We start from the raw sequence: 27,372 nt of genomic DNA, 5'->3' as shown, positions 1-27,372 counted from the left end.
TTTTTCACTTGACGCTAGTGACCGCGTGCTAACAAACTTGTCGCTGGCTCCTTTGATAAAAACCGCCTCGATCACCTCCCTCTTCATTTTGTTTCTTGCTCTCCTCAGAAAGGACATCTTATCCAGGAGTGGCTCACACCCACAGCGCTTGCAGTGGTCTGCAAGGTGCCCTCCCAAGTTGCTACTGACGGCCAACCGTGGCTTCATCGAACGTGCCAGAGAACACCGGTTGGCCGTCAGCAGCCACTTGGGAGGGGACCTTGCACACCACTGCAAGCGCTGTTGGTGTGAGCCACTCCTGGATTTATTTATTTATTTTATCTATTGACATACTGCTAGCCTGATTTCCAGGCTTTAAGGAGGAGTGGGGGAAAGTGGTACAAGAATATTCACCAAAATAACAGTGAGGAGAAGGACAGGTCGCGTGATTATACAACGAAGAATACTATACAATATCGACATAGTTTTACACGCACACACATGCACACTTGTATGCGCCGTAGAGCTAGTTACAAGCCATGGTTATGACAAACTTTTTGACATAGTTTGACACGCACACACATACACACTTGTATGCGCGGAACAGCTAGTTACAAGCCATGGCTATGACAAACTTATGGAAGCAATGTAATAGGTATGATTCCAACGTACTCATTGGAAACTAAAACAAGAAAGAAACCGACCGCAACATTTTTACCGCAATACAAACTGGAAAAACAATTATGCCAGTTCGTTTATGGACGCAGGTACAGATTTGTAGTCAACCGTGTTAAACGGTAAAGTATTCACATCAGCTGCTGTGCGGGGGAAAAAGGACTGTTGGAAGGCATCTGTACGACATAAAAATTCCTTGACCTTTTTTGAGTGATATGACCGGGTTGAGTGCGGTTGGATCGGTTCATTGTACTTAGTTTTTGGTATGCCGAGTTTATCATGATATATGAGATAGCATAGTTTTAAACCTATCTGGGTAACGTCGCGCCTGCAATTTTTCCAAGTTTTCTGACTGTAAAAGGCTTGATGGAGATGTGTTCCAGCTGTAAGAGTTAAAAATAAACCTAACAGCTTTCCTCTGCACATTTTCTATGTTATCAATATTAGATTGTGTGTATGGATGCCAAACTGCTGCTGCATATTCTAACACAGGCCTGATATATGTTTTGTATGCTAATACCTTAATTTCACGCGTTGATTTTCCGAGGGTTCTTCTGAGGTATCGAAGTTTTTTCATTGCCGTATTCACAATGTGTGTTATGTGGTCGTTCAACCGGAAGTCAGAAGTAAAGACTACGCCTGAGTATTTGTATGTAGTTACTGCCTTTTTACATCGATAATTGACATGTTATTGGAATATTAGCGGATGTTTTTTGTGAGTTACAGTCATTGCAACCGTTTTCTCAAAATTTATGGTCCTTTGCCACTTTAAGCACCATTCGTGTATCTGGTTTAATGAGGAGTTTAAAGTCGTCTGGTAGCTACAATTTTTAATCTCAGGGTATAATACGCAATCATCCGCGAATAGTTTTACTTGTATAGGCATGTTGCAGGCTATATCATTGACAAATATTAGAAAGAGAAGTGGTCCTAAAACTGAACCCTGGGGGATTCCAGACTCTACATCGGCGGGTTTGGAACTTGCTTCTTCAATGCATAGCACTTGACGCCTACATAACCGATACGCTTTAATCCAAGCTATCAATGAATCATTTTTCAAGATTGATTCTAACTTAAGAATGAGTTTTGGTAGCGACACCCGGTCAATAGCTTTTTCAAAGTCCAAAAAATTACATCTACTTGACGTTGCCTCTCGATAGCGGATGCAAGAACATGGTTAGTTTGGAGCAGCTGCGTTACCGTAGAAACGTTCCTACAGAATCCGTGCGGTCGATTGTCGAGTAGCCTATTGTTTTCGAGATAGGCATATATATGCTTGAAATATATGTGCTCAAACACTTTGACACACGTGCACAAATTAGAAATGGGATAAGACGACTTTTCTGAGGAAAGCAAGAAACAAAAGGTGAGGGAGGTGATCGACGCGGTTTTTATCAAAAGAGGCGGCGACAAGTGTGTTAGGACGCCGTCACTGGCGTTAAGTGAAAAAGAAATGTCATTTTTAAACCACACCGTTTAGTTAAGCACGCGCAGCTGTTCTTCCCTCTTTTCGGTTTGGTCTGCGCCTGTATTGCACGCACGCGCTATTGGACTATCTTGATTACTCTTGAGGCTGACGTAGATTTGTTGTCATTCTTTCAGCAGTGTTGTACTTATTCATTCAAACCATTGTCCCCACATTTCACACTTGTTAACATGATTATACCAAGGTTGATTTTTTTGCTTTTTGTTTTGTTTTTGTTGTTTTTTCTGCTTAGATAAAACTTGTATATATTTCGCGTGGTTTGCTTCAAATAAACAGTTGGAAGTTGGCGCCTGTATACGTCTTACCTCGTTTCTTTCGTCTACGTCTAGTTTGCGCCACGTTTTCTTCTTCCTTAGAAAGTCTTGGTTGTGTGTTAGTGCCCTGGCTTTGCGGGTTGGTATTTGTTAAAGACGATAGTCTTTCGTGGGCTACTTAAACGAAGTAATTTTGGTGTTTCAATCTGTCTGTCTGTCAGTTACTAGATTCAGCCACCTGGACAAAGTGATACAAGCTGCACAAATGTGACATACGCACATACAAATAACGTCTACGTCTGGTGTCAATGTTCTTACTTTTTAACATTGTTGAATAAGAACAACAAGTTAGCCAGATATTAGGCCGAAAATAAATGCAAAAGTGATAGGTGCACTGCTGGTTTTTCAAAAAATTATTGAATGCTTGGTTTTTTATAGTAAATAAAACCCTCCGCCAACTTCAGAAAACCGCCGTTTGTTGTTACCCGTGCTGCTTTAGCTCCTGGCGGAATTTAGGAAACAAAACTGCAACAGCACCGAAAAATTTCTCTAGACAGGTTCCACATTTTGATTAGAATGCTCGTGCAGTAGCGCAATGTGGTTCTGTAAACGTTGTAGTAGGGTGCCTCGATTCACGCCCGTCCTTGCCGTACGGCACCGCTGACATCAAGGCACCCGGTGTGGCGCAGTGAAACGCGTTAAGTTAAATCGACTTGAGAAACCCTCTGGCGTGTTTATCTTGGTAGGAACGAGATGGGGGAAGAACAGCATGTTAGAAAAGGCCGGCATATACTGGGCAGCGGCACCGGTCCACTATCGGCTTTCGTGGGCATATGCGACGCAATGAGCAGGCACACTGTTATTTTTTTTGTTTTTTTACTTGGACGTCCTATCCCCTTGCTTCTGCTGTGATGCATGCAAGGAGTGTGGGAAATTAAAGTTCTTGTGGGATATCCTGCCAAATCTTGCGAGATACGGCTCACTGAACTTTGTCACATTCTGGGTACTCAATGCTGCGACCACCATCTGAGATGGTGTCATGAGTGCAACGGGTTGCACAAGTGGCGCAGCAGGAGTGGAAGCAAGTGCAGGCCCCTGAGTGTTGAACTCCTCTATTTTTTGCAGTTTATTTGAGTGGTAGAATTGAAACGCTTGGAGAATCGCTCCCACCAGACGCTGTTGCCACGTCTCAACTCTGTAAGCGATGCGGTGGACTCTGCCACCACTGGAAGCTGCGCGGCGAACTGTTAAGGTACCGAAGGCAACCCACTTGAGAGTAGGGGCACGACAAATGACGTGCCGCAGCACTGTGTCACTGCAGAAATCACGCGGTTCAGTTACTTCATCTATCGAGCATCAAAATGAAAATTAGATAGCTAGGTGTGGAGGAGCATACCTCTTTTAACCAGTTCCAATTTTCATTCCAATCGCGAAAATGTCCGCAGCGGTGTTTTTGTGGATGGTGTGACAGGCATTGAAATTTGGGCTTTGAAGCCTAAAACACCTGAACAGGGTGATTAGCTGTTTGTCTTTTTCGGGTCGTGATGTAGGTTAAAAAATTGATGTTTACTGGTTACGTACGTTAGCCGAAGACAGATGAGACTGGTGATTGGAAGGACGGATGTCGTACATATCAATTAGATTCTTTATAAGGCCTCTACAGTGCTATTGCATCATGTTTTCCCCAGCCACGATTTGTGTTAAGAGCTACTAGTGAGTGTCTTTGTGCTCAGGTATAGTCTTTTGGGGCTGTTACTTTTGCAGAAGGTGTGTTGGGCTCATCTCCGAGCTTCAATCACTGGGCCCGGGATTGATGTAAGATCTGTAATGAATGGGCCCAGGGTTGCCTTGAAAGTCACAAAACATCGACCGCTGTGCACGCGGACTCAGTTTCCTTTACGAAGGATGTTGATTAGGTAAGAAAAACAAAATGAACAGCGAAAACAGCGAAGAAACATAGGCTTAGGTGCGGGCGTTAAAAGGGCAAACCGGTGAAAAGCAAAATCATTGCGATAAAAAAAAACACACTCACTTCAAAGTTCTATCGGCCACCCGAAAGGGGGTCGTGTCATGACAAGTACGGTGTTAACGAAGAAGTCATGACTTGGCTGGCTCCATGAATCACTCTACTTTACGTATGGTCCACGGACTGGATATTGGGCAGGCATTGTGTATCCTGCCCTCGTGCAACTGCTAGATGGTGCAGCTGAAAGTGTGAGCCGGGGTTACACCTCGTGATGAACACAGTGCCACCTCCTTTCGGCCAAGGTATAACCAGGTCCAGGCACGGAGCAACAAACTTGTGTGGGCTGCCTTGCTCGGAACAGCAGCAGTTGTGAGCCAGTTTCCCTCAGCACAGCGATAACAGAGCCGTGATCTCTAGACATGCACGTTGCAGGTGTCTACAGAGAGGCATGCCTATATTATCTATAACACGCTCTAGCTGCAGCTGTGCCCTTTGGTGTACTCTTAGCCGTACACAGGTACCTTACCACAGTAGCCCATTCCCTGCATTCACTTAAGAACTTGGTGACGTCCATTTTGTCGTGTAATATCTGGTGAGTTACTGACATATCCGCCTGACCTGGAAATAGAACCGGTACGGCCGCTGTCCACCTGAGACGCACACGTCGCGCCATTAAAGGCGCAGTCGGTGTGGCGAGGGTGGGAACTGGTGCGGGTCCCCATTTCGTTTATGCCCCAGGTGTACCGGGGCTGGTGGGGTGCAAACGGGTGGAGTATCAAGGCTCAACACGATGTTCATGGCCAACATAACCACTCTGGGCTCTGCATGCGCTGCTTCGACGGATTTGGCTGTCAAGAGTTCAGTGGGTTAGTCATGGGATAATGTCAAGACTTCGTTCGGTCGCCGCCGAAATCAGACGCTGCTCTCCCACCCGGGCTATTGCGCCGGCATTTTCTTTCAGAGTTTAATTTATCGCAAGTCCGTTATTATGCCGGGCTTGCGATCAGGCACTGTCGACCAGAAAGTATCCTGACAGAGCTGCTGCAGAATTCGGTCACTTGACAGGTTTTTGTTCAAGTTTTGTTTGGCGAAGACATTGCGTGTGTTAACCCACCGGGGCAAAAGTTGGTTGCAGCTACGAACATTTGGCACTTATAACAGTGCCATGGATTCGGAAGGAAACGACGGATTGTGCACCAGATATATTGGGGGAGTGCGGAGTGGCGAAAGGTCAGTGTGGTGTATTTGATGGGAATGTTTATATTCTGTCTTCGGATTTTGATGCGACATAAGGTTTTGATGCTCTGATGCTGTATGTTTTCCAAGTTGCGGGCATTTTTTTTGGTTTCGCAGATTTTACGCCGACATCACACCTTCCAGGTGTTGAGGATACGGTGTGTTGTGACTTTTACGTCTCGATAAAGTATTCGATTCTAAGCTAAAATCTGTGACCTGCTGATGGCTGTTCAACTCGCAAAGACTTCCAAATTTCTCAGTTTTGAGCTATGCGCGATTGGACAAATAGAGCTTCAATATATTTTGAAACCAGAAACACTTATTTTGAAGCAGCACTCTTGGCTGTATCAATGGATCAAAAAAAAGAAACTAAGAATAATTTTCTGGCTCAGGATTAGTTAGGTGTTGAAACGGCGAATCTTGCAGCGGTGGCGTAGAGGTAGAGCATCCGCCTCGCGTGGAGAAGGACCATGGTTGGAATACCGGTGGCAGACAATTCCTACCAGATTAAAAAAACAAGATGAATTTGCAGAATGAGGGTTGGGGTGCGGCCTGACCCAGGCGACCATTGCCGGTAACCCACTGCCTCGCCTGAGCAGGATTGGCCCTCCTGGTGTAGTAACGGCAGCAACCTAACCATGAATACGCCAATTACCCATGGCCCTCAGTCTACATGGCTGCAAAAAAACTGACCACGCGGCTGTCAGACGTGTGAAGCATCAGAGGGGGCTAAGAATCCCAGGATACGGACAGGCCGACAATGGAATGTGAACCTGGCAACGTTTAAAGTGCGAACTTTATCTAGCGAGGCGTGTCTAGAGGTGTTCGAGGAATTAGAGGGCACCAAATGGGATGTCATAGGGCTTAGTAAGGCTAGGAGGACAGATGAAGCATTTATGGCGCTGAAAAACAGACACGTTTTTTGTTACCATGGTATAGGGGACAGAAGAGAACTGGGAGTGGGATTTCTAGTCAATAAGAGCATAGCTGGCAACATAGAAGTATACTATAGCGTTAACGAAAGGTTAGCAGTTGTCGTAATAAGACTCAATAAGAAGTAAAAACTAAATGTGGTACAGGGCTACGCCCCCACATCCAGCCGCGACGACTAGGTACTTGAGAGCTCCTAAGAAGATGTGGAATCGGCAATGGCTAAAGTAAAAACACAGTATACCGTAGTTATGGGAGACTTCAATGATAAAGTAGGCAAGGATCAGGCTGGAGACAAGGCAGTTGGGAACTATGGTCTGGGCTGTAGAAATAGCTCGGGGGACCTACTAGTCGAGTTCGCAGAACGGAATCACCTACGCATCGTGAATACCTTCTTCTGGAAACGAGAGAGCCGGAAGTGGACGTGGAGGGGCCCGAATGGGAAGACCAAAAATGGAATAGGCTTCATAATTATATTCACCCAGTTGCAGACCCGGTTGCAGACCCGACAAACTTTCAGTTGATAGTAAGCGCCTGTGCCGTTCCCTTTCTCGTCCCTGTGAAAAATTTTTGCGCTTAAGTTTCACTCATGGAAATTGCGAACCAGCTAGCTCGTCTCTCCAGTTTGCTCAGATATTCAGCTCTTACCGAGGAAGCAGAGTTTACGACGCAGGAAGCCAACGACAATCTTACACGCATTATCACGGAGTGTAAGTAGAAGTCGGGGGCACGATGGCTAGACAGGATACTGGCAAACTTTCCCAGGAGACGAAAGATCTAATTAGGAATGGCAAAGTATAACAATTTCCACCAAAGCTGACCGAATCGAACTAGCGGAGCTTTCGAAGCTAATCAATAAGCTTAACACAGCTGACATACGGAAGTATAATATGGAAAGGATCGAATACGCTGCAAATAATGGAGACAGCCTGAAAGCAGTGAAGAGACGTATTGGCTTGGGGAAAAATCAGATGTATGCACCTAGAGACAAGCAAGGCAATGTCATCACAAGTAAGAATTAATAGTCACAGTGGCCGAGGAGTTCTAAAGGAATCTGTACAGTAGCCGGGACATCCACGATAATGCTGAACGACAACGTAGTTCAGAGGAGATAGACATCCCACCAGTAAGGACAGAAGAAGTAAAGAACGCTTTGAATGAATGAAGGCTTTGAAAGAAGGCTTTGAAAGAAAGGCTTTGAAAGAAAGAAAGAAATAACAGCAGACTTCTTGAAAGATAGAGGAGAAACTGTACTTGAACAACTGGCAAACCTGTATACGCAATGCCTAATGACCGCCAGTGTAGCGGAATCTCGAAAAAAATGGAAACATAATCCTTATTCATAAGAAAGAGGACATGAATGACTTGAAAAATTACAGGCCGATCAGCTTACGGTCAGTCGTCTACAAAGTGCCTACCAAGGTAATCGCTAACAGAATTTCTGCAACCTTATATATCAGACAACCTGAAGAACAAGCAGGGTTCTGTAAAGGATATTCAACAATGAACCATATTCACACAATCAATCAGGTGTTAGAGAAGTGCGCTGAGTATACTTAACCCCTACATAAAGCCTTCAGAGATTACGAGAAAGCTTTTGACTCGGTGGAAACCTCAGCAGTCATTCAGGCACTACGGAACCAGGGTGCAGATAAGCATTATGTAAGAATACTACAAGAAATCTACAATGGATCCACAGCTACCACAATCCCCCATAAAGAGAGCAGAAAAATATTTAAAAGAAAGGGCGTCAGGCAAGGAGACACAATCTCTCCTATGTTATTCACAGCATGTTTACAAGAAGTATATTCAGAACATTAGATTGGGAACAGGGGAGAGTAATGGTTAATGGATAACACCTCAGTAACCTCAGATTTGCTGATGACGTTGCCTTGCTAAGTAACTCGGGGGACGAATTGCAAAGCATGCTTTCCACACTGGGCGAACAGAGTAGAGCCGTGGGCCTGAAAATTATTATGCAGAAAACTAAAGTAATGGTCAATAACCTCGGGACAGCACAGCGTTTTGAGATAGGTGGCGAAGCAGTGGAAGTGATAAGAGAATATATTGCTGCAAACCATGTATGGGTTTGTTTATTTATTGTTTGTTTTTACCACCGGGCCACGCCCGGCTGTGTTATCTGCGTTCCAAACGAAGCGCGTCTTACATTTTTTACTTTAATGCCGCACGGGTTATCGCATTCAGATAATGAGACTGTTTCGCCCTAACGTCACTAGCCCAGAATATTCTTCTGTGCTCTACAAAGTTGTGGACGTGAATCGACGGTTCCAGAAACACGTGCGCCGAAGATATAAGCCTGCAGAGCAGACGCTGCGGCATTCTATTCGACGACACTCGGCTGCGCAAGGCACTTTGTTGACCACTGCTTCGCTGCCTCTGTATTTTTTGAGTTGTTAGGGGAGCACAAGTTCGCTCCAATAACAAGTTCGCTCCAATAAAGACAACTGCGTCGTCCTTGGCTTCGTGACAATATCTACTTAGGCCAAATTATGACCTCGGCCCCCAATCATCAGGCAGAGATAATTAGAAGGATAACAATGTGGTGTCGTGCTTTCGGCCATTGTCAATGAAGAAGAAAGTGGATGGCAGCTGCATAGTACCGGTACTCACCTACGGGGCAGAAACTTGGAGGTTCACTAAGAGAGTTCAACTTAAATTGAGGACGACTCAGCGAACAATGGGACGGAAGATGATAGTTGTAACATTAAGGGACAAGAAGAGAGCCTAGTGGGTAAGAGGCGCGGGTTAAGGACATATTAGTAGAAATTAAGAAAAAAAATGAACGTTGGCGGGGCATGTAATGCGAAGGCAAGATAACCGTTGGTCATTAAGGGTAACAGAGTGGATCCCTAGAGAAGGCAAGCGTTGAAGAAGGGGGCAGAAAGTTAGATGGGCACATGAGATCAAGGATTTTGCGGGAATAAATTGGTGGCAATTAGCGCCGGACCGGGATAACTGGATAATAATGGGAGAGGCCTTTTCTCGGCAGTGGGCGTAGATATGCTGATAATTATCATGAATATGCGAAAAAATACTTCGGGGCAGCTGTTTCAGGAGCCGATTATGTTTCAGGGGTTCAGAAAATATTCACCGCTAGAGTATAAAGCAGTAAGCTGGGTACATTCTTCATAAATTTCCCTCTCATCGCCAATGAAGCCCTGGCGGTTCCTGCCTGGCAGACAGAGAGAGACACCATGGGTTTGAGCTTGCTATAGGCTCTGGCTGCTATTTTTCAAGGCTTCCACATCCATCTGTAAAGACATTCCTACGGTTTGTTACATAATGAGTTGAAGTTCGGGGTGCTTGGTATCGCAATACTGTCGAATAGAAAACACAAGCAGTCCAGTGCGGGTTCGTGGGAGCACTTGGTAATACAGCCCCTAGGGTAATGTTTCTGAACATGGCAGTACAGAGATGGCTGAAAAGTTCATAAAACGAGGGGTAGTAAAACAGGAAAGTTCCATGTATTTAGTGACTCTTTCTTTCTGAAACGGACCCACAGGATATCTGTCAAAATTGATGTGGAATGAAGATTCCGAATAAAACTCTCTGTAGGCCCGCGGATGAGACAAACACTACCACGGGCCAAAACTGCCGATACAGCTTGCATACTTAAATTCTTCAGAGTATTGCCAGCCACATTGTCCATACTAAACAAAATAAAATTGCAATATTAGTAGTTCTAGCTGTGTGAAATGAGAACATTTACTCGCTGGAATTATGAATGTAAACTACAACCGAAAACACAATAACCATGCCCGTAAGACTGGCGTTCATACCTGTGAAAACTTGTAATGCTCAATACTCTGGACATATTGGGGTAAGGCCAGTCCTGAAATGATAGCAATCCCAATATACAGCATGTCACATGAGCGACTGAACAAATGCGGTGAGTAATATTCTAATATAAGCAGCCACATAGGGACATATACAGTCTTGTAAATGTGTTAACTGAATGTGAAAAGAGGCGAATAATCTTCAGAATAGGTCAAAAGGAGAAAAATATTGTCGCACATAAATTGCAAAGCTGAAACAAGTGTTTGAAGTCATTGTCTGCGGGTCTGCAACACTATGTTGTTTTTATTTTCTACTAACCTGAATATTTGAAGGTTTAAGTCATCCTACTGTTTATTGGAGTGATTTAGGCGGTGACAAAGGGCCCTAATTTATAGTTAAGAAGAAAATGAAACATTTTAGGACGCAATAGGCTACTTTGGAAGAATGCCAATATTAAGGGGCAGTCGCTACCGAACTGTAAAATGGTATTATTACAAGTTTGCTTGTACCAAAAAAAACGGGCTAAAAGGGTTATGACAAATTTACAATTCTTCTATGTGTTTTGCATCATCCATGTTTCCGACATTTAGTTTTCAATATTTGCATGAGGTAGATTTGTTAGGTGAATTGGCAATACAACCAGTCCGAGATTTAGCCGTTTGCATTGGAGAAAAAACAAAAGTCCCGATTCGGTGCGAAAGGTTAGAACGCAATCTGAATAAAGGGTATCGGGAAACTTTTGACAAGTTGTTCTCGAGCGTATTCAATCACCGCAGAACCTAGTTTGATATGCACGATGGCGCCCCCTTCCACGCAGTTTTTCTACACAACGCCGGTTTTTTCTCGGCATTTCAATGTTTGGCAAAATACCCTTTCAAGCAGGCAAAGCAATACCGCCTCCCTATTAAGAATTGAGTGTTTGTTACCCCCTAGGTTCACAGCCCGCAAGCCGCTTATTTGGAGAGTGTGATTCACGTGCATGCCCTAACGCAGAGATTGTGTCTTTCCCACATCAGTGCCTGCTTTAACGTGGAATATCGCGCTGTTTTTTGTGGCACCATCTGCATTGTGTTACTGACGAAACATAGAGAAAATGTTCCACTCTCGCGTAAGTCGGGCAGATTGGCTGTTTAAAGCCGGTTATACAATGACTACGTTTTTGCAACTCTCAATTTAAATTAAATCTCACAATGTGCTGTGCTTCTAGGTTCGTCGGAACTATCGAGGATAGGAAACAGATTTTTGGTAATCGTCCCATTATGTCATAATGAGTTACACTTACAACAGTGAACCTTGTGGAAAATATATCGCTAAATTTGTATCGCCTTATTTACAATAAAACGTGGCAATGGAGCCGACAAATTTACGTCAGCGAAACATTTCTCCGTACTATCCTTCGGAAGTACAGCTCACACACGGATAAGTTTTACGACCATAAATTGAGAAAGGTTTTGATGTTTGGCTTGTCGGAGATTACTTTTTATAGGCGGCGCGCCGTTGTGCACGGATATTCATATATTTGACCACACCGGGGGTTTCACAGCCACGAGTGTTTTTGTTTGTCGTCTTCAACGATAACAGAGATTCATTCTTTGGTATCAAAACCGGGAATTGGGGATTACATGCACAACAACTTCACCAGTGACACCAGTGATAAAATTGTAATGAATAGATGTCGAAGATACGATAACAGCGCTAGGGTAACATAAAAAGCAAGTAAGAAAGAATAAATATTTTTGTACACAGCTGACCGTATCAAAATAGGCTACTACAACTTAACAAGGCAGAAATAAGTAGGCAGAAACATTGCTAACAAATAAAGCTATTGCCAAGATAAGTGAATGCCGATATGTTTTCAAGCGCTTCCTAAAGCTGCTATTGAAAAGACCTAGAAATTATGCAATGAGTAGGGGGTGAACTGGGCGTGCCAAAGGTTCAAGTGTAGTTTATGAAAGCTAGAGTAGTAAAGGAATGGTTCACTCGACGATTGAACCATTTACTGGCACAAGAAGATCCGAGAATTGTGCTGTGGTAGGAAGACCTTTCTAAGAACTTTCCGTTTCGCCACACATTACTTCCAGTTATTCTATGAAGATCACTAAGCTGACTGTCGGTGCAGCCTAGGTTGCTTCGTACATTTTTGCGTGTTCTTTTCAAACTGTAGCTACATATCGACGGCGATTATCGCAATCATTTTGTTCGCAGCAATAACAGAAAGGTCAAACTCCCCTTCGTCTAACGACATGAATTGTTAAAAGGCGAAACTTTTTTACTACGCAACGCAAGTCAAAGTACAGCCCTGAAATCAAGCGATCAAAGCCGATGCCTCAATGATCGAAGTCCGAAGCGCCAACAATAACAGTCAAACATGCCAACTACCGTACTCACTCGCCAAGAAAGCGCAGTATATCCCGGTTTTTGTTTTATGTTACGTGAGCGTTTTATTCACCCGAAATGTAGCCCCTTACATAAAAGAAATATGGGTACGTAAAGTGCTAAATCTGAAGTTTGCAGAACGTTTCACAAAGGCGATTTTGAACAGCGCGTCGCGTTTGTAACGCAAGGTTCCCTGGTTCCGCTCAGACAATGAAAAGCGTGTGCATATTTTGAGGCACTTGATGTGTCGTTAAACCCATCAAAACCGCGTGACCTTTTTCATTTTTTGTATAATGAGCTTTGAGCTTTTGTATAATGCAATTCAGCGTACGGTCGCATCCCTGACGCTAAAAACGCTTGGCTTTAGAATTTGGCTGTCCGGGTGAGTGACCTCGCTACCGCATCTTAGTGACCTCGCTACCGCACCTCGCTATCTTAGTAGCATCGCGGAAACACTAATGCCAACCGGCATACCGTACTGTGCCGCTGTCGTCGACCCACGGAGAAGACACTTGTACGATCTTCTAGTTTCTCCTTTTCTTGAGACAGATTCTATCGTGATGCTCGCGAAACGTACTTTCGTCTTATTCTTGTTTGGAGCGTTGCCTAATAAACGCAGCCTTTAGTTGTAGAAGGCTATGCTGTGCTTGTGGGAAGGTCACAGCACTTTTATCCCTTTAAGCACGCAGAGAATTTTCTAAATAGTTTGAATTACACAACTGTATATTTATCTCCCGGACTACATTTTACAGTGTAAAATCTCCGTGAAATAAAGTTTGAACTGGTTACTGCCGGCTACCACAAGTGGTTCAATACCAGTGTTTTAAATTTGAGTATAACAAAATCCCCTTTTAGAAGTTCTTTTCTCTCACCTAACTTAAACACACACACACACAAATACACACACACACACACATGCGCGCGAGCATGCGCGCGCACACGCAGAAAATAACCACGTATACACGCACGAACGTGAACGCGCGCACGCACGCGCACACAAGCACACGCACGCATGCGCACGCGAACGTGCACACACACACACACACACACACACACACACACACTGAAGGATCCTCGTTTATTAAAACGGGATCTTATCGTGATACCGGGCAAAAAAAAATTGACGCCCACTTCCCCTCGCGGGATCCCTGGTGTGATGCGACGCTGAAGGGGGTTCCATTATGTGTTTCCGTTGGGTCGATTACTCGAATTGCGTGAGCAATCGTCGGGTAATGCGAGAGAGAGAGAGAGAGAGAGAGGGAGAGAGAGAGAGAGAGAGAGAGAGAGAGAGAGAGAGAGAGAGAGATGAGAGAGAGAGAGAGAGAGAGAGAGAGAGAGAGAGAGAGAGATGAGAGAGAGAGAGAGAGAGAGGGGGGGGGGGGGGGGGGGGGGCTGGGAGGGAGAGAGAGAGAGCAAGCCTTGCGCGGACGACCGTCAACTGAGAGACCGGCCGGAGCGCGGCACTCCGCTTATATGCGGAGCGCGCCTGAAGGAGAGGAGACCACGGAGAGAGAGGGAGCTGCACAGGCGCACAGCGCGCTTCCGGCGCGCGCAGCGGCGCCCACCGGCGGAGTGAGGGTGCGCTGCGCCCCGCGCGCGCAGATGTTGGGCGAGAGTGTTCGCTATTGGAGAGAGGAGAGGAGGCGAGCGGAGGAGATACGCAGCTGTGTGGACGCGGACAACGACGACGCAGGAAGGACAGGGCCGCCGGCAAGAGATTCTCCTCTCAGCGTCGCATCTAATATAACCGCATTCTTTTGCAAACAGCAACGGGTTTATACCTTGAAACCACGGGAACTAAACGATAGGCTTTCTTGAGCGGGACTGATACTGGGCGACACTAGTACACAGTGAAGTACTCACGTATTTCTAGCGAAGCGGTGCGGGCGATGTAGTCCTGTAATCAGGATGCAGGCAGTGCGGTGCACTTCGTGGGCACACACTCAACGCCTTGCCGCTCTGTCCCTTCTCGTCCGACTTCCTAGCGATGCTTTTTCGTCCACACCCCTCACAACACACCTCACGTTCACCACAGCCGTCTCTTACCCATCTTCCGCATGCGCTTTTTCTCGCCCTTCGGCGATGCGGGCTCTGGAGCCCGCATGCTCGGCCACCAATCTGCACGACCGCTCACCGCGCGTATCAAGACACGAGCCGTCACACACGCCACGTACACGGAAGCGCACTGCGGTCCCCTCACCTTCACCCTCACAACTAATACACACGCACGCAAACACGCACGCACGTGCACGGGTGCACGCACACGCTCACGCACACGCTCATACACAAGCACACGCACACAAACACACTCACGCACGCACGCACACACGCACACACACACGCAGGCACACGCACGCAAACACGGACACACTCACGCACGCATGCACATGCGTGCGCGCATGCTTCCGCACCACAAGCACACGCACTCTCACACACACAGGCACGCACGAACGCACACACACACACACCGTGGACCACAACAATCACCCCCCGCATAAAAACAAGTGTGAAGCCTCATGAGCCTCCTCCGACGCTCACTCAGGCTCTAAATTATGAATCCGTGACGTTTATAAACACTGCCACCATGAAAACTTATCTTCATAAAAATACACTATACACTGAGAAGCATACCATTATTTAGCTGCTCAACTGCAGGGATTTCTGCAAAATGGTGGGAGTAACCAGAGCAGATACTGATATAGTGCGGCTTGGAGGAGTATTAAACTCACAAGGACGTATTTCAGTGTGAATGCTTCGGTAGAAGAATATTAGAAAAGTTTGAGTCATAGCGAATGTCACAGAGGCGATTAAAATAGAAGTTTTAGGTGACAGTTATTGCACGTGTGAAGAAACAAAACGCACGGTGCTTTTGTGAGGACACTTCGACAGCACCCCAGCTGGGGAGCAATTGCATTTCTTTCTTAGATGAACATTTCCTTTCGGGGTGCTCACCCACAAAACACCATAAAGAAGAATCTTCAATTCCTGACGCGAGGGTTGATAATTGAGGACCCTGAAACTGATGACATTGTGAAATGCACAAGCATACATAATTCAGCAATGGGTGCACTTCCAGGTTGCTGATAAGTTTGGTGTTCTATGCCATCTTCTGTTGCTACAATGACTCCGCCAACAAGAACTACACGTCGAGCACGTAATATACGCGTCGTACCTATTATAGCTGTGTTATCCGGTGCTGGATAAAGCTGTAACCAACACCCGCCTCGTTGCACGGCTAGCGCTATTCTTCTGTTTCATTGTACACCCACCTGAGGCGTGCTTGCCTCAGCAACCAGGTGCAGCTTCTGACATACTCCTAAATTAGCGTTTTCGTAACTACAAAGAGAAAGACCTAAGCAAAGGTGTTAGTGGTGGCATTGTGCTATCCATGTTTCGTTTTGTGGCGCGTCATTTTGTTCTTTTAATTACGATCTCTGTCCGGATTGACCAAAGGTCTATCGTAAGCCAGTAGACAGAACCAAATTGCCAACATTTTTCTGTCGGTCTAGGGTGCTTTCATAACAAGGCACACACCTTCGCTTTTCAAACAGAGCTCCCATAGCAGGAAAATTTCGTCAGTAGAGCAGACGATGCTTACCCACTCAAGCAAGTTTCCATCATACACCACTCCTGATTGCCAAGCAGCCGGTGCAATGCAGAAGACGAATGCCAAATGCCTGTAAGTAAACATACAGAAAACTGGATGCCGCTTCTTCTTTGAAGGTGAACTCGATTTTCAGTGAGTGTACGCACAAATTATAGGACATAGCAATGATACCCACCGAAGGCGTAAAGCTTCTCTGCCGCTCTACGCGATTTGTGTTTTGTTGCAAAAATGACAAAACCCAATTTATTTATTTATTTATTTATTTATTTATTTATTTATTTATTTATTTATTTATTTATTTATTTATTTATTTATTTATTTATTTATTTATTTATTTATTTATTTATTTATTTGTTTATTTATTTATTTATATATTTATAAGTTATTTGATTGTTTATTTATGTATTTGCTTATTTATTAATTTATTTATTTGTCCGTTGGCACCGTCAGGGCAATACATTATAGAGGATAGTTGCTTTAAGGAAATAAAGAATTGAAAACAGGCAGGTATTGCAAAAAAATACCGAGCTGGCTCATTTAGTGTACAAGAAACTACCTAACAAAATTCTACAGACCAACAAGTTTGTACACGTCTATATATTCCAGGAGTAATGCACAATTAAAATTCATTGTAGGGTTTAACGCGGCGAAGAAATGCAGGCGATGAGGCGCGCCGTAGGGGACGACACCGGATTAATTTTGACCACCTCGGGATCTTTAACGTGCGCCGACATCTCACTCACACATACATGTACGAGACGATGAAACAACCCCGGCATGACGATGCTGCAGCCCGGGCATAAGCCGAGTTTTATTGTATAATAACAAAGAATACGCGAATAAAGTCCCGCAACAAGTAACAGCTTCGGTCGTAAATTGCTGCATGCAAGGCACAAAAGAATTTCATGGAGAAAGTGTATGACTCCTCTGCCGCTTGCATAAAGGGTCCTCGTTGAAGCCTAATTAAAACATTTAGGGGCTGTGTCGGTAGCAGCCGCTAGCATTGCTGGGACTACACATACGATCAAGTATCCAATCAGCACTAAAACAACTCAACAATCACCCCAATGCGAAGCAAACGCCGGAAGTAGGCAAGCGCCTAATAAAGATACCCGCAACTTTCTAGTTCACGAGATGTTCCCCAAGTAGGAATGGACGCTCATATCGAAATAGGCGTAAAACGGCTTAGAATGGTAATCTGCCCGGTCATTTTGCCGGTCATCCGACAGTGACAGCCATGCTTCCAGCCGTACTTGCGGTCCCGGTGGTTCCCGACAGTGATGACCTTACCAAGGAGGCTACAGCTCTACAATCGTCGCTGCTGGCCACAGAATTCTACCACCCGCCGCCGCCTAAAGAAACATGCTTAGAGGTTTCCTGTGCGTGCGCGTACCCTTCACCCCCTTGGTGAGACCATCCGAAGCCCTGCAGTTACGTTTGCTTACTCAGTGAGCCAGAACGCAGCGCTGTGCATATGCACATTGCACGACAACCGGCAGCCCCACGAGAAATACCAGAGGCCTGCGGCCGAGATCAGTCACGGCGGAAATGGTTGCAGCACTGATTAAACTCAGTGGTGCGGTACCACCATGCGAGGTGGTTGCAGCACTGTCTCACGCAAGCGGTGCGGCACTGCCGTAAGAGATGGTTTTCAAGCGCTGGCTCACCCCGGCGATGCGGCGCCATCCTCAGAGAGCACTTTGGGTAGGAGGACCAGAACTAAGCAAAGACAAAAGCAGAAACCTTTGCGAACCATCGTCAATCAATCCGTGCAGACTTCAGCAAATAATTGTGTCCGCATGACCCGAGCCGAGCGACACTGGAAGTCGTTAAGAGACTTTACAGCACATCGACTACTCGAGCACGGCGAGCCCGTAAATGTCATATAACTCTGTCACAGTCCAGCCAACGTGTGCAAACGACATCAACCTGCTATTCTGGTCACCTCACCCACGAGGGGCTAGCTGTGCGCAAGCCCTAGCAGAAGCAATCAAGATATGCCCCTCGAAATGGTCGCGAGACTCGCCACACCACGGTATGCAGCATAGAAGAGATTTGCAGACGCGGGAGTGCAGAAAACTGCTCCCCCCAAAGCCGTGAAGACAACCCCGCAAATCTCGGCCAAGACGGCGTAAATAGCAGAAGGGCCAATATTTCACACCAAATGTCTCTGATCACGCCGCACAATGAGTGGACGACGTGAATGGCGATGACTTTGGGCAAAAACACACACCAATGGCATCCAGCGAACAACGATAGCGATGGTGAACTGTTCGCCTTCGGGCCATCGAGAACAGGCTGGAAGCGTGCTTGATGCATGTTTCATTACCGTAAAGGTAGCCCGCCTGAGTAAAGCTGTGCTATTGAATACTGGGGCAACGGTTTCTGAGTCGGGAGGCCTTGTTCGAGAATGATGTTTAGCGAGGAGGATGGAATTCCGGCAGGTAAGCGAGTATGGCAAAACAACGTTTATCAGAAGAGCTGTCCCAATTGCAACATAAGTAAAACCAACGACATTCGTACGTTCAACATGCGTACAAGCAACAAAAATTTAGTGCTCTTCTAATCTGAGACAAACGACCACGCTCGAAGCAAGACGCAGTCAACAGATTGCACAAAAAAGCACGTTTGTTTTGTAACCTGCAATTTTAAATACTTCGCAGTGAATTCGCGCAAGTAAACTTCGAAGGACGGAGGCTTTCTTCTAGCGGAGAAACATGAAGCTGTCTGCTGCCTCACGCGTAGTAGGCCTCTTATTTTATTTGTACCACACTAATCGAATCCTGTCCTTCACGGTGGACATAGGACAGGTCGCATTATGCTATTTGATGTCTGCGTTTGTGTCTGCCGCCAACACAACAGGCATGTATTCAGTAACGGTATTAAACCTACACCTGCACGTTCATGCACTCCTTCCCTCTAATTTCAACCGGTGCACGCATTAACCGGCAAAGCTTCATGTGCGAGAACTCAGAATTGAGAGAAACCGTAGACATTTCGTTCTTAATCCACTTGAGGCTGAACAATATTTATTTATAATATTAGTAATACTTTTATAACACAGAACAGGAAAACCATACGAAGTCACAACCCTGCCAAAGCCACAGTAGGCTTGAAGGGTACTGCCTGGCAGGAAGCGGAAATTCGTGCACATAAGCGAATATAAAAGTCACAGAATCGGCTATTCAACATGATACAATATAACCCTGTGTTCGAATAAAAAACATTGCGAACTGTAAAACCATTAGAGGCTTCACTCTTCCACAGAGTGATGGGAAACTGAGCAAACAAGCCAACAGAGGTGGGCATCAGCAGCAACCAGAGTTAGGCAACTTCACAGCAAAATGCCCGAAGGCGGTTTTTCAGGTTACAACGACTGCTCACTTAAAATACACTGAGTGACAATTTATTGAAGAACGACGGAACACAGTAGCGCCTTATTCTTTTACCATACCTTGTAAGACACCGTGGTACCCGATACAGATCTCTTGGTCTAAGGCTACGCGTAGAATAATGTTTTCATCTTACCAGCATAGTAAAATTGGGCAATTGTAACTCTGTGAAAATATTTGCACTTCCAGGGAGACATAAATTATAGGCTACATTTTTTAGCAGAGAGCTTAGAATAGAATTCAGCCTCTGCTGCCATCGAGCTCCGCAGTGACCATACACTGTAATGCCGTAACAAAGAACACTCTAACCCAGCGCATGCAAAACACTCTGCCGCACTGATAATGGCATAAAGTAACGCAAGTTGTACATATTACACGAAAGCACGCGCTGCTTTTCACAGACCTATGCTAGATGAAAGTTCCATGTCAGGTCATTGTCAAAAATTACTCCGAGATATTTTACAGACGAAACATACTTCATCGGTTCGCGCGTACAAGTAGAACATGAAGACGTATGCCAAATTAACGGGTCATTAGGCAGTACATTTTTACGAATTGTGGAAGCACACAAGCTCTGTTTGAACAGTATTAACCGTAATTAAATTAGCAGCAAACCAGTTCATTGCATTAGTTGCTGCCGTCTGCTACGATGCGATGGCCTGCGATGGCCCATCATAATCGTGAACGACGTGATTGCCTTCTTCCCCTTTTATAGGTTGAAGGGAACGTTCCGCAACCGTGCCAGGAACGTTTAAAGTAAATGGAAAAATGTCGAGTGGGCCCGACCAACCTCGATATTTTTGCGGTCCTTGGCAATCTTAAATTATTCGGCGCTATCCGTCTTAACCACTCGGAATATTTAGGTGCACCGATAGAGCCGAAACTTTCCGGAGGTGACAACGTAATTAGCGTAAAATGTCATTCTGTATGCACGTTTGCCGTAGAATGTTTTCACAGAGTAAGAGTGACATGTTGTATTTGGGGTAATAAATAGTTACCTAATTGTTTCCCAATAGTTTGTATTCATTCAAGACTTTTTCGATGGAAGTATTTTTTAGCCACGAAATGGAAGCAACTAAACTAAAAAAAGGGGTGATCCACTGGTTTGATCCGAAGGAAATCTGATTTCGTTCTTCAATACCTTCTGCCCATTTGTGCAACCGCTCAGCAGAATTGATGTACCGGCGACCAGTACCGCTGCATGTGAACTCTACTATCTCTATTAAAACCAAATCGCTGTCACTCTTCGCTGAAGTGTCATTAGCAAGTTGCTGTCGCTGGAGTATCGCTATAGTGCGTGAGTCATAAAAGTCGTTCCTTACTTCTAGACCGTCTGCTAGCAGGTGGAAGTGGGGGGATAATAAAATCCCTATAAACGCACCTGCCACTATTGATAGGTGACGTTAGCGTCAATTCCGGACAGTTTTCTGCTTGCGAAATGCAAGAACGCCACTTTTTTCTAGATTTCGGAGCAGGTTAGGATCCCCACGTGGTGAAAACCTGTGTAGTTTCGTCACGTTATACACCATATTATTCAGTTTGGCTACTTGTACTGCTAATGCTGGCGCGTTGAAGATAAGACGCTCTTGAATCTACAGGTAAGTGAACAGTATAGCAGGCCCATCAAATTTGTTTTCGTTGCGAGGGCATTATTTGCCTCCATCAGCGAAAATACTTCTATGAGCACGGTCACACGCGCGCGCCCGTGTGTGTGTGTGTGTGTGTTTGATGCGTGCATGCGTGCGTGTGTGTGTGTGTATGTTGGTGTGTATGTGCATGCATGTGTGCGCGTGTGCGCGCACGTGTGTGCGTGTGTGTGTGCGCGTGAGTGCACTGCGCAACAACAACGACAAGAGAGGGCAATAGCCGCGACCATGAGATGCGTCGCATCTAAAAGAGGAATAAAGAAAACATAGCTAATCTCGGTGAAACTAGTGTCTCTCACAATAACTAAAAGATTGCTTATAATGGTCAGCTAAATGGAATACAATAACTATTCATTTTCGTCAATGCAGATGTTTATTGTTCTTTAATTTTTATTGATATACCTATTGGCAATGTATATAAAAATGGATTGGTTTGACAACATTCAACTCGAGACTTTCAAATCAGATTAGTGCGAGTGGGTCAATGTCATGTGTCAAGGGCAAGCCCGGTGAAGAGATCCATCAAAAACATCCGGAAAGGAAAAAAAAGAACAGAGAAACGACCATTTGAAGTGCGCGGCAGGAAGGCCCCAATAGACAAACGCTGCGGCGAAACGCCAAGGCATCATGGGCAAAAATGACAGCGTACTGCTAACCAAATCCGATAGCGCCGCGCAGGAGACAATTGCCGTGAGGACCATATATCCACGCAAAATCAATAAACCAATCACGGTGCGCCACGATGACGCCCAGACGGGATAAAAGCTGGGCGCACAAGAACAAAGGAGGGAGGCAAGAAACCAGGAGGCAGAAGGAGCACGTGATCTTCGAGGAACAAGGCAGGGGGACGCGGCCAGACCATCAACTATGCCTACCAAGCCTGGGTGGGAGCGGGCAGATTTTGTATCGGCTGCGGCATCCTAAGAGAACCCCTAACCTGTGTCTTCGCGGCCCCAGCGGGGGCGGTCGGGCAACTGCTGCCAACGTCCACGCTTCGTCGACCTTCGCATCGATGGCCCCGAAAGGCAACGTTCGAAGTGAGACCTACCTAGGACCTCTAGCGGCAGCGGCTACCAGGAGGTAACCACAGAGTAAATGTCAGGACGTGTAGGGCCCACGCCGTCCAAGGAACGCCCCAGCGCATCGAACACCGGCATCGAAGCGAGGCAAGGATGGCTACCATCGAGTCGCGGCCACACAACGCTTGCGACACGTCAACGCCGACAACAGGGGGGTAGGCCAGTTCATTAGGGACACAATTATACCAGACAACTAGGGAGTTGTGTTAGGAAAGGTAATAACTAGGGCTCGGTGTAAGGAGTGTATTTGAACTAATTGTGTACAACTTCATTGTAGACACTTTTGCGTTTTGCTTTGAATTGCATTTAGAGATATTTAGTTTAAGGTTTGATGGTTATCGGGTGCATGTCATTCATTTATAAAGTGTTTGCTTTAGTGTTTTCCCAAGTGTGCATTACATATAAGTTTTTTTAAAAACGTCAACGGCTCTCCTGCATCCACGTTTCCGAGCTGGCCAAGACAACATCACCAGCCTTCACGTGACATACAAGAAAAAAATACCCAGGCATAGCGCATGGTTGTTTGACTGTATTTTTTGTGTTTAGTTAACGAAATACGTGAAGTATCGGGTGATACGAGGTCTAAACAACCTACATACAGTTTGCATAGCTTTGTTTCATGTCCACGAACTATATCATGGAACGTGTGCGAGCGTACTAATGCTCTGGCTATTTTTCGAAGGTATGGGCCGCAAATCTTTTTTTATTGTTTCCGTGTCTTTCTCTTTACTTTGGCGAGTAATATTACGCTCTCATTATGGCCATCGTAAAATGTGAAGCAATGTCTACATAACAGGAGTGGTTATGTATACTTTGGTTACGCTGTCTTGTCTAGTTGCTATGCAGCAGTAAAGCGGTTTCAAATTTAATATGTACACTAAAAAGGTAACTACGACCAACGTATGTTAAAAGGGCTATGATGATCAAATGATTCAAAGTTTTGGGATGGGGTCATAAACATACCCTACGATATACGAAATTCACCGAGACCAGCAATTTCTAAAGCTTGATAGTTACCCAAGGAATTCCTGACAATAAGCATTATATAAAAACTGAGTCCATCACGGCATTTTGTGTGTACAAAGTGATCCTAGGAGTAATCCAAGTGCAAGCACAGCGTTGGAAGTCCTTTTGCGAATCACTCCACCCTCGGAGGTCTTTGTCTGGAATATGGAGAACTGTGGGAGGGCTAATGACCCCCGTGCAACAGCGCTCTCCATTCAAGGCTCTGGATTGTCACCAGAAACGCGGGGAGCTCGAAGTAGCAGAGGACTTCAGCGTTCGGATCGCCAGTGGAACAGGCCCTTCTGGTTCATTACTTGCCACTAACATTCCCGCTTCGCGGGATTCTCGGATGGACGTGCCGTTTCTAATGGAAGAGCTCGAGGCGGCATTGGCTCTCTGCACCCCATCGTCATCGCCTGGGCCAGATGGAGTCACCTATGCTGCCTTCTGTCACCTTGGCAATGGCGCCCGGCACGCCCTTTTAAAATACTTCAACGACCTATGGCGTGATGGCATAGTCCCTGAAAAATGGAAGTCTAGTAGCCTTGTTCCGCTCCTGAAACCTGGAAAACCTCGGCTGGACCCGGCGACATACCGACTCATAGCACTTGCCAGTTGCGTTGGCAAGAATATGGAGCGAGTGATCCTTGCACGCCTGGAGTGGTTCCTGGAACACTACGTCTACCCTAGAGTCATGGCTGGTTTCTGTCGTGGCCGTTCTTCTATCGACTGCGTTATCGACCTGGTGACCTTTGTGTAGCAGCAGAGACGCATCAAGCGCATGTGTGCTGCACTCTTTTTGGACGTTAAAGGAGCGTGTGACAACGTGGAACATGATGCAATTCTTAAAGCGCTGCAGGCAGTGGGGCTTGGCGGCCGCGTCTACCAGTGGGTGCGAAGTTACCTCTCGGGGAGGTCATTCTTTGTAATGACTCAAGATGGTCAAACGTCAATACGCTACACCCAACGCGGTGTCCCCCAGGGAGGCGTCTTGAGCCCCACGTTGTTCAACCTGACTCTCATCGGCCTCGCAAGCTCCCTCCCAAGAACGGTTCATCTGTCGATTTACGCGGATGATATTTGCATCTGGGTAGATGGAGTGACTCGACGGCACGTGCGCGCGCGCCTGCAAAAGGCTGCAAATTTGACAAACACCTATCTGCACATGCAAGGGTTGGAAGTGTCTTCCAGCAAATGCGCAGTGCTTTCGTTCTCACGGAAGCCTATGTACGCATACCCTTTGAAAGTTAATGGCGAAAGGGTATCTAATGTGAAGCATCACAAGTTTCTCGGCGTGGTCTTCGACAGAGAACTTTCTTGGCGCCCCCATGTTCGTTTTTTGAAGAAGAGGCTGTCTGCAGTGGCCCACATTCTCCAGTTCATCGGCGGCAAGACGTGGGGATCACCTATGAAGTCAATGTTTCAGCTGCACGACTCACTATTCTTGGGCTCCCTACGGTACAGCCTGCCTGTACTTTCGGGTACGTGCCGAACCAATACTCAGCAACTGCAAGGCATACAAGCGCAGGCCCTCCGAACTTGCATTGGCCTACCACGGCGCACGTCAGCAGCTGCAACCATTCCTGTCACTTGTGATCACCCCTTACCTACTTACGTGACAATTGAAACACTCAGGGTGCATCTTAGGCACCTAACCAGGCTGCTGGATGATCACCTTGCTAGTCTACCATCTAAACGCCCCCATGCGTCTTCCGCAAAGGTTGTAGCTTCCAACATCACCAGCATGCCATCCAACTACACGCCTGCGATGAGGCCGCCACTCCCACTTTGGTGTACGACGCAGCCTCGAGCATGCCTCAGTGTCCCAGGCTTAACAAAGAAGCAAGATTTTCCGACACTGCCAGTACAGCAGCTAAGTCTCATTTATTTACACGAGAGATGCAGTGACTGCACCCATATTTACACCGATGGCTCCATAACAACATGTAGTTCTGCCGGCGCCGTTGTTATAACACGAATGTCGATGTCCGCAGAATTCAAAATAGCCCACCTCACCACTTCCGCGGCTGCAGAACGTTGTGCCCTTCATACGTTGAACAAACGTCATGCCGAAGATGGGCAATGTTGTGCGACTCAAAACCTGCGCTTCAATCGCTCCAGTCAGCCCTGTGCCGAGGACCTCATGAACAGCTGCTGGCGTAGATAAGACTAATGTACGACCGTGACACCCAAGCGGGTTATGACATTGCCTTTCAGTGGCTTCCCAGTCATTGCGGCATTGTCGGAAACGAACGTGCGGACGCTGCCGCACGCTTGGCACACCAAAAAACGGAGACCATATCTATTCCGTTATCCAGGACGGACGCCGCTAGGACTCCCAAAAACTTGCTCGGGAGACCACGCTATCGAAATGGAGCCCCCAAGAGTTCACAAGCGCTCGTATCCATGCCCTGGACCCCCATCTTCAGCGCCCCCTCCCATTAGGCCTCCCACGATCTGATGCAACCATTCTTTGTCGCCTCTGGCTTGGAGTCGTATTCACACATGCTTACTCCTATTTGATTAGAATGGCAGCCAGTGAGGCGTGCGAAGTCTGTGACACACCAGAGACCATACGACATGTCCTCTGCGATTGTCCACGTTTTACATCCGAACGCAGCAAGCTCTCTGCGACTCTACGAAAGTTAGACTCTCGGCGCCCGTTCTCTGAGGAGACAATCTTGGGCCACTGGCCTTCTCCGCCGTCTGCGGACAAGGCGACAAAAGCGCTCCTGTGTTTCCTCAAAACGCCAGAATCGCACAAAAGACCGTAGCGCAAGACTACTCTCTACGAACTGTCTGAACTTTTTTGTCTGTAGTGTCCTACCGCTGGGCACACCAGTCCACGCTCTGTCCGTACCTTTCCCCTTCTTTTTCTATTTTCCTCTTTTTCCCTATTGTTCCCCTTTCCCCCGTGCAGGATAGCATACTAGGCCGTAGCCTGGTTAACATTCCTGCCTTTCCTTTACTTTTTCTCTCTGTCTCTTTTAGAACCAAGATGGTGTTGTATTCTCAATCATCAATAGCTCATAGCGCATAAGAAAAGGCAGTAGGCTAAGTACTCAGTTTGAGCTTCTAACTGTTTTCTTTTTCTTAGGAGAAATGCCTGTTGTACATAACCCTAATCCGCAGCGTCCCATGGCTATTACGCACTCAACACCAATATGTCCTCTTACAAACTGAAATCACGGTCTTAAGACCAATTACGGTTAAATTTCTACCCCCAAGGTATACGAGCTGTCCTGATCTGACAAAGCGTGTTGAGAACATTGTGGCGCAACTATTGTGGCGCAACTCATAATGGCGCAGAACAGATAAATTTGATTTCTTGTAATTTCTCGCTTGAATACACACTTTCTTTCAATCTGTGTATAAACGGTAAATTTGTACCTGTTTGAGTTTACCTATTGGTACGTATAACCAGGCAGCTGCCATGCTGGATCAGACGTTAAAACTCTGTTATGCTTCGCCAAAATACGTAGGATTTATTCCTGATGATGAGCTTCTTTATAGATGAGCTTCTTTCGGAATTGTGAGAGAGAGGGCATTCCTCCGTGGCAACGAATGGGTAAAGTGTCAGTGGGCAGCAGTGAGTCAGCTGGGCCGTGCCGATGCGCGTGGAGAGGAAGCCATAGCAGCGCGTGCCGAGGAGCGTTCAGCGACGACACGTTCGCTTCTTGAGACGCAGATCGCGGCGCTGATGCACAGGCTTGGTACAGCTGCCGTCGAGAAAACCCAGGAGTGAGTGCTGTCTCAGCGCTGTGTAGCCCTCAGCAGTGAGTGGTGAACAACAAGCGAGGCCACCGGTGGGTTTTTTTCGCGTCCTCCTGGTTGAGTGGCTCATACGATCCCCGTGACATTCGTGCACGATGATAAAACATACTTTCCACAACATGCTCAGAGGCGGCGAAGGGTTTTCAGATAACTGCAGAGTAGCGCGCTC

General features: G+C 46.2%; 1 protein-coding gene across 1 annotated transcript in view; it reads right to left on the bottom strand.

Moving 5' to 3' along the window:
* Positions 1-27,372, bottom strand: part of LOC144141389 (uncharacterized) — a 95,382-nt gene that overhangs the window by 63,343 nt on the left and 4,667 nt on the right. The window contains exons 3-4 of the mRNA XM_077672968.1: positions 16,299-16,377; positions 10,327-10,379 (exon numbers count right to left, since the gene is read on the bottom strand). Coding sequence (XP_077529094.1) covers positions 10,327-10,379; positions 16,299-16,377 — 132 coding nt within the window. The remainder of the gene's footprint in view (positions 1-10,326; positions 10,380-16,298; positions 16,378-27,372) is intronic.

Source organism: Haemaphysalis longicornis, unplaced genomic scaffold (assembly GCF_048455015.1).
Source record: "Haemaphysalis longicornis isolate Haplotype H1 unplaced genomic scaffold, Haemaphysalis longicornis Haplotype H1 scaffold_6, whole genome shotgun sequence".
NCBI classification, from domain to species: domain Eukaryota; kingdom Metazoa; phylum Arthropoda; class Arachnida; order Ixodida; family Ixodidae; genus Haemaphysalis; species Haemaphysalis longicornis.
This window is presented reverse-complemented; position numbering and strand designations above follow the sequence as displayed.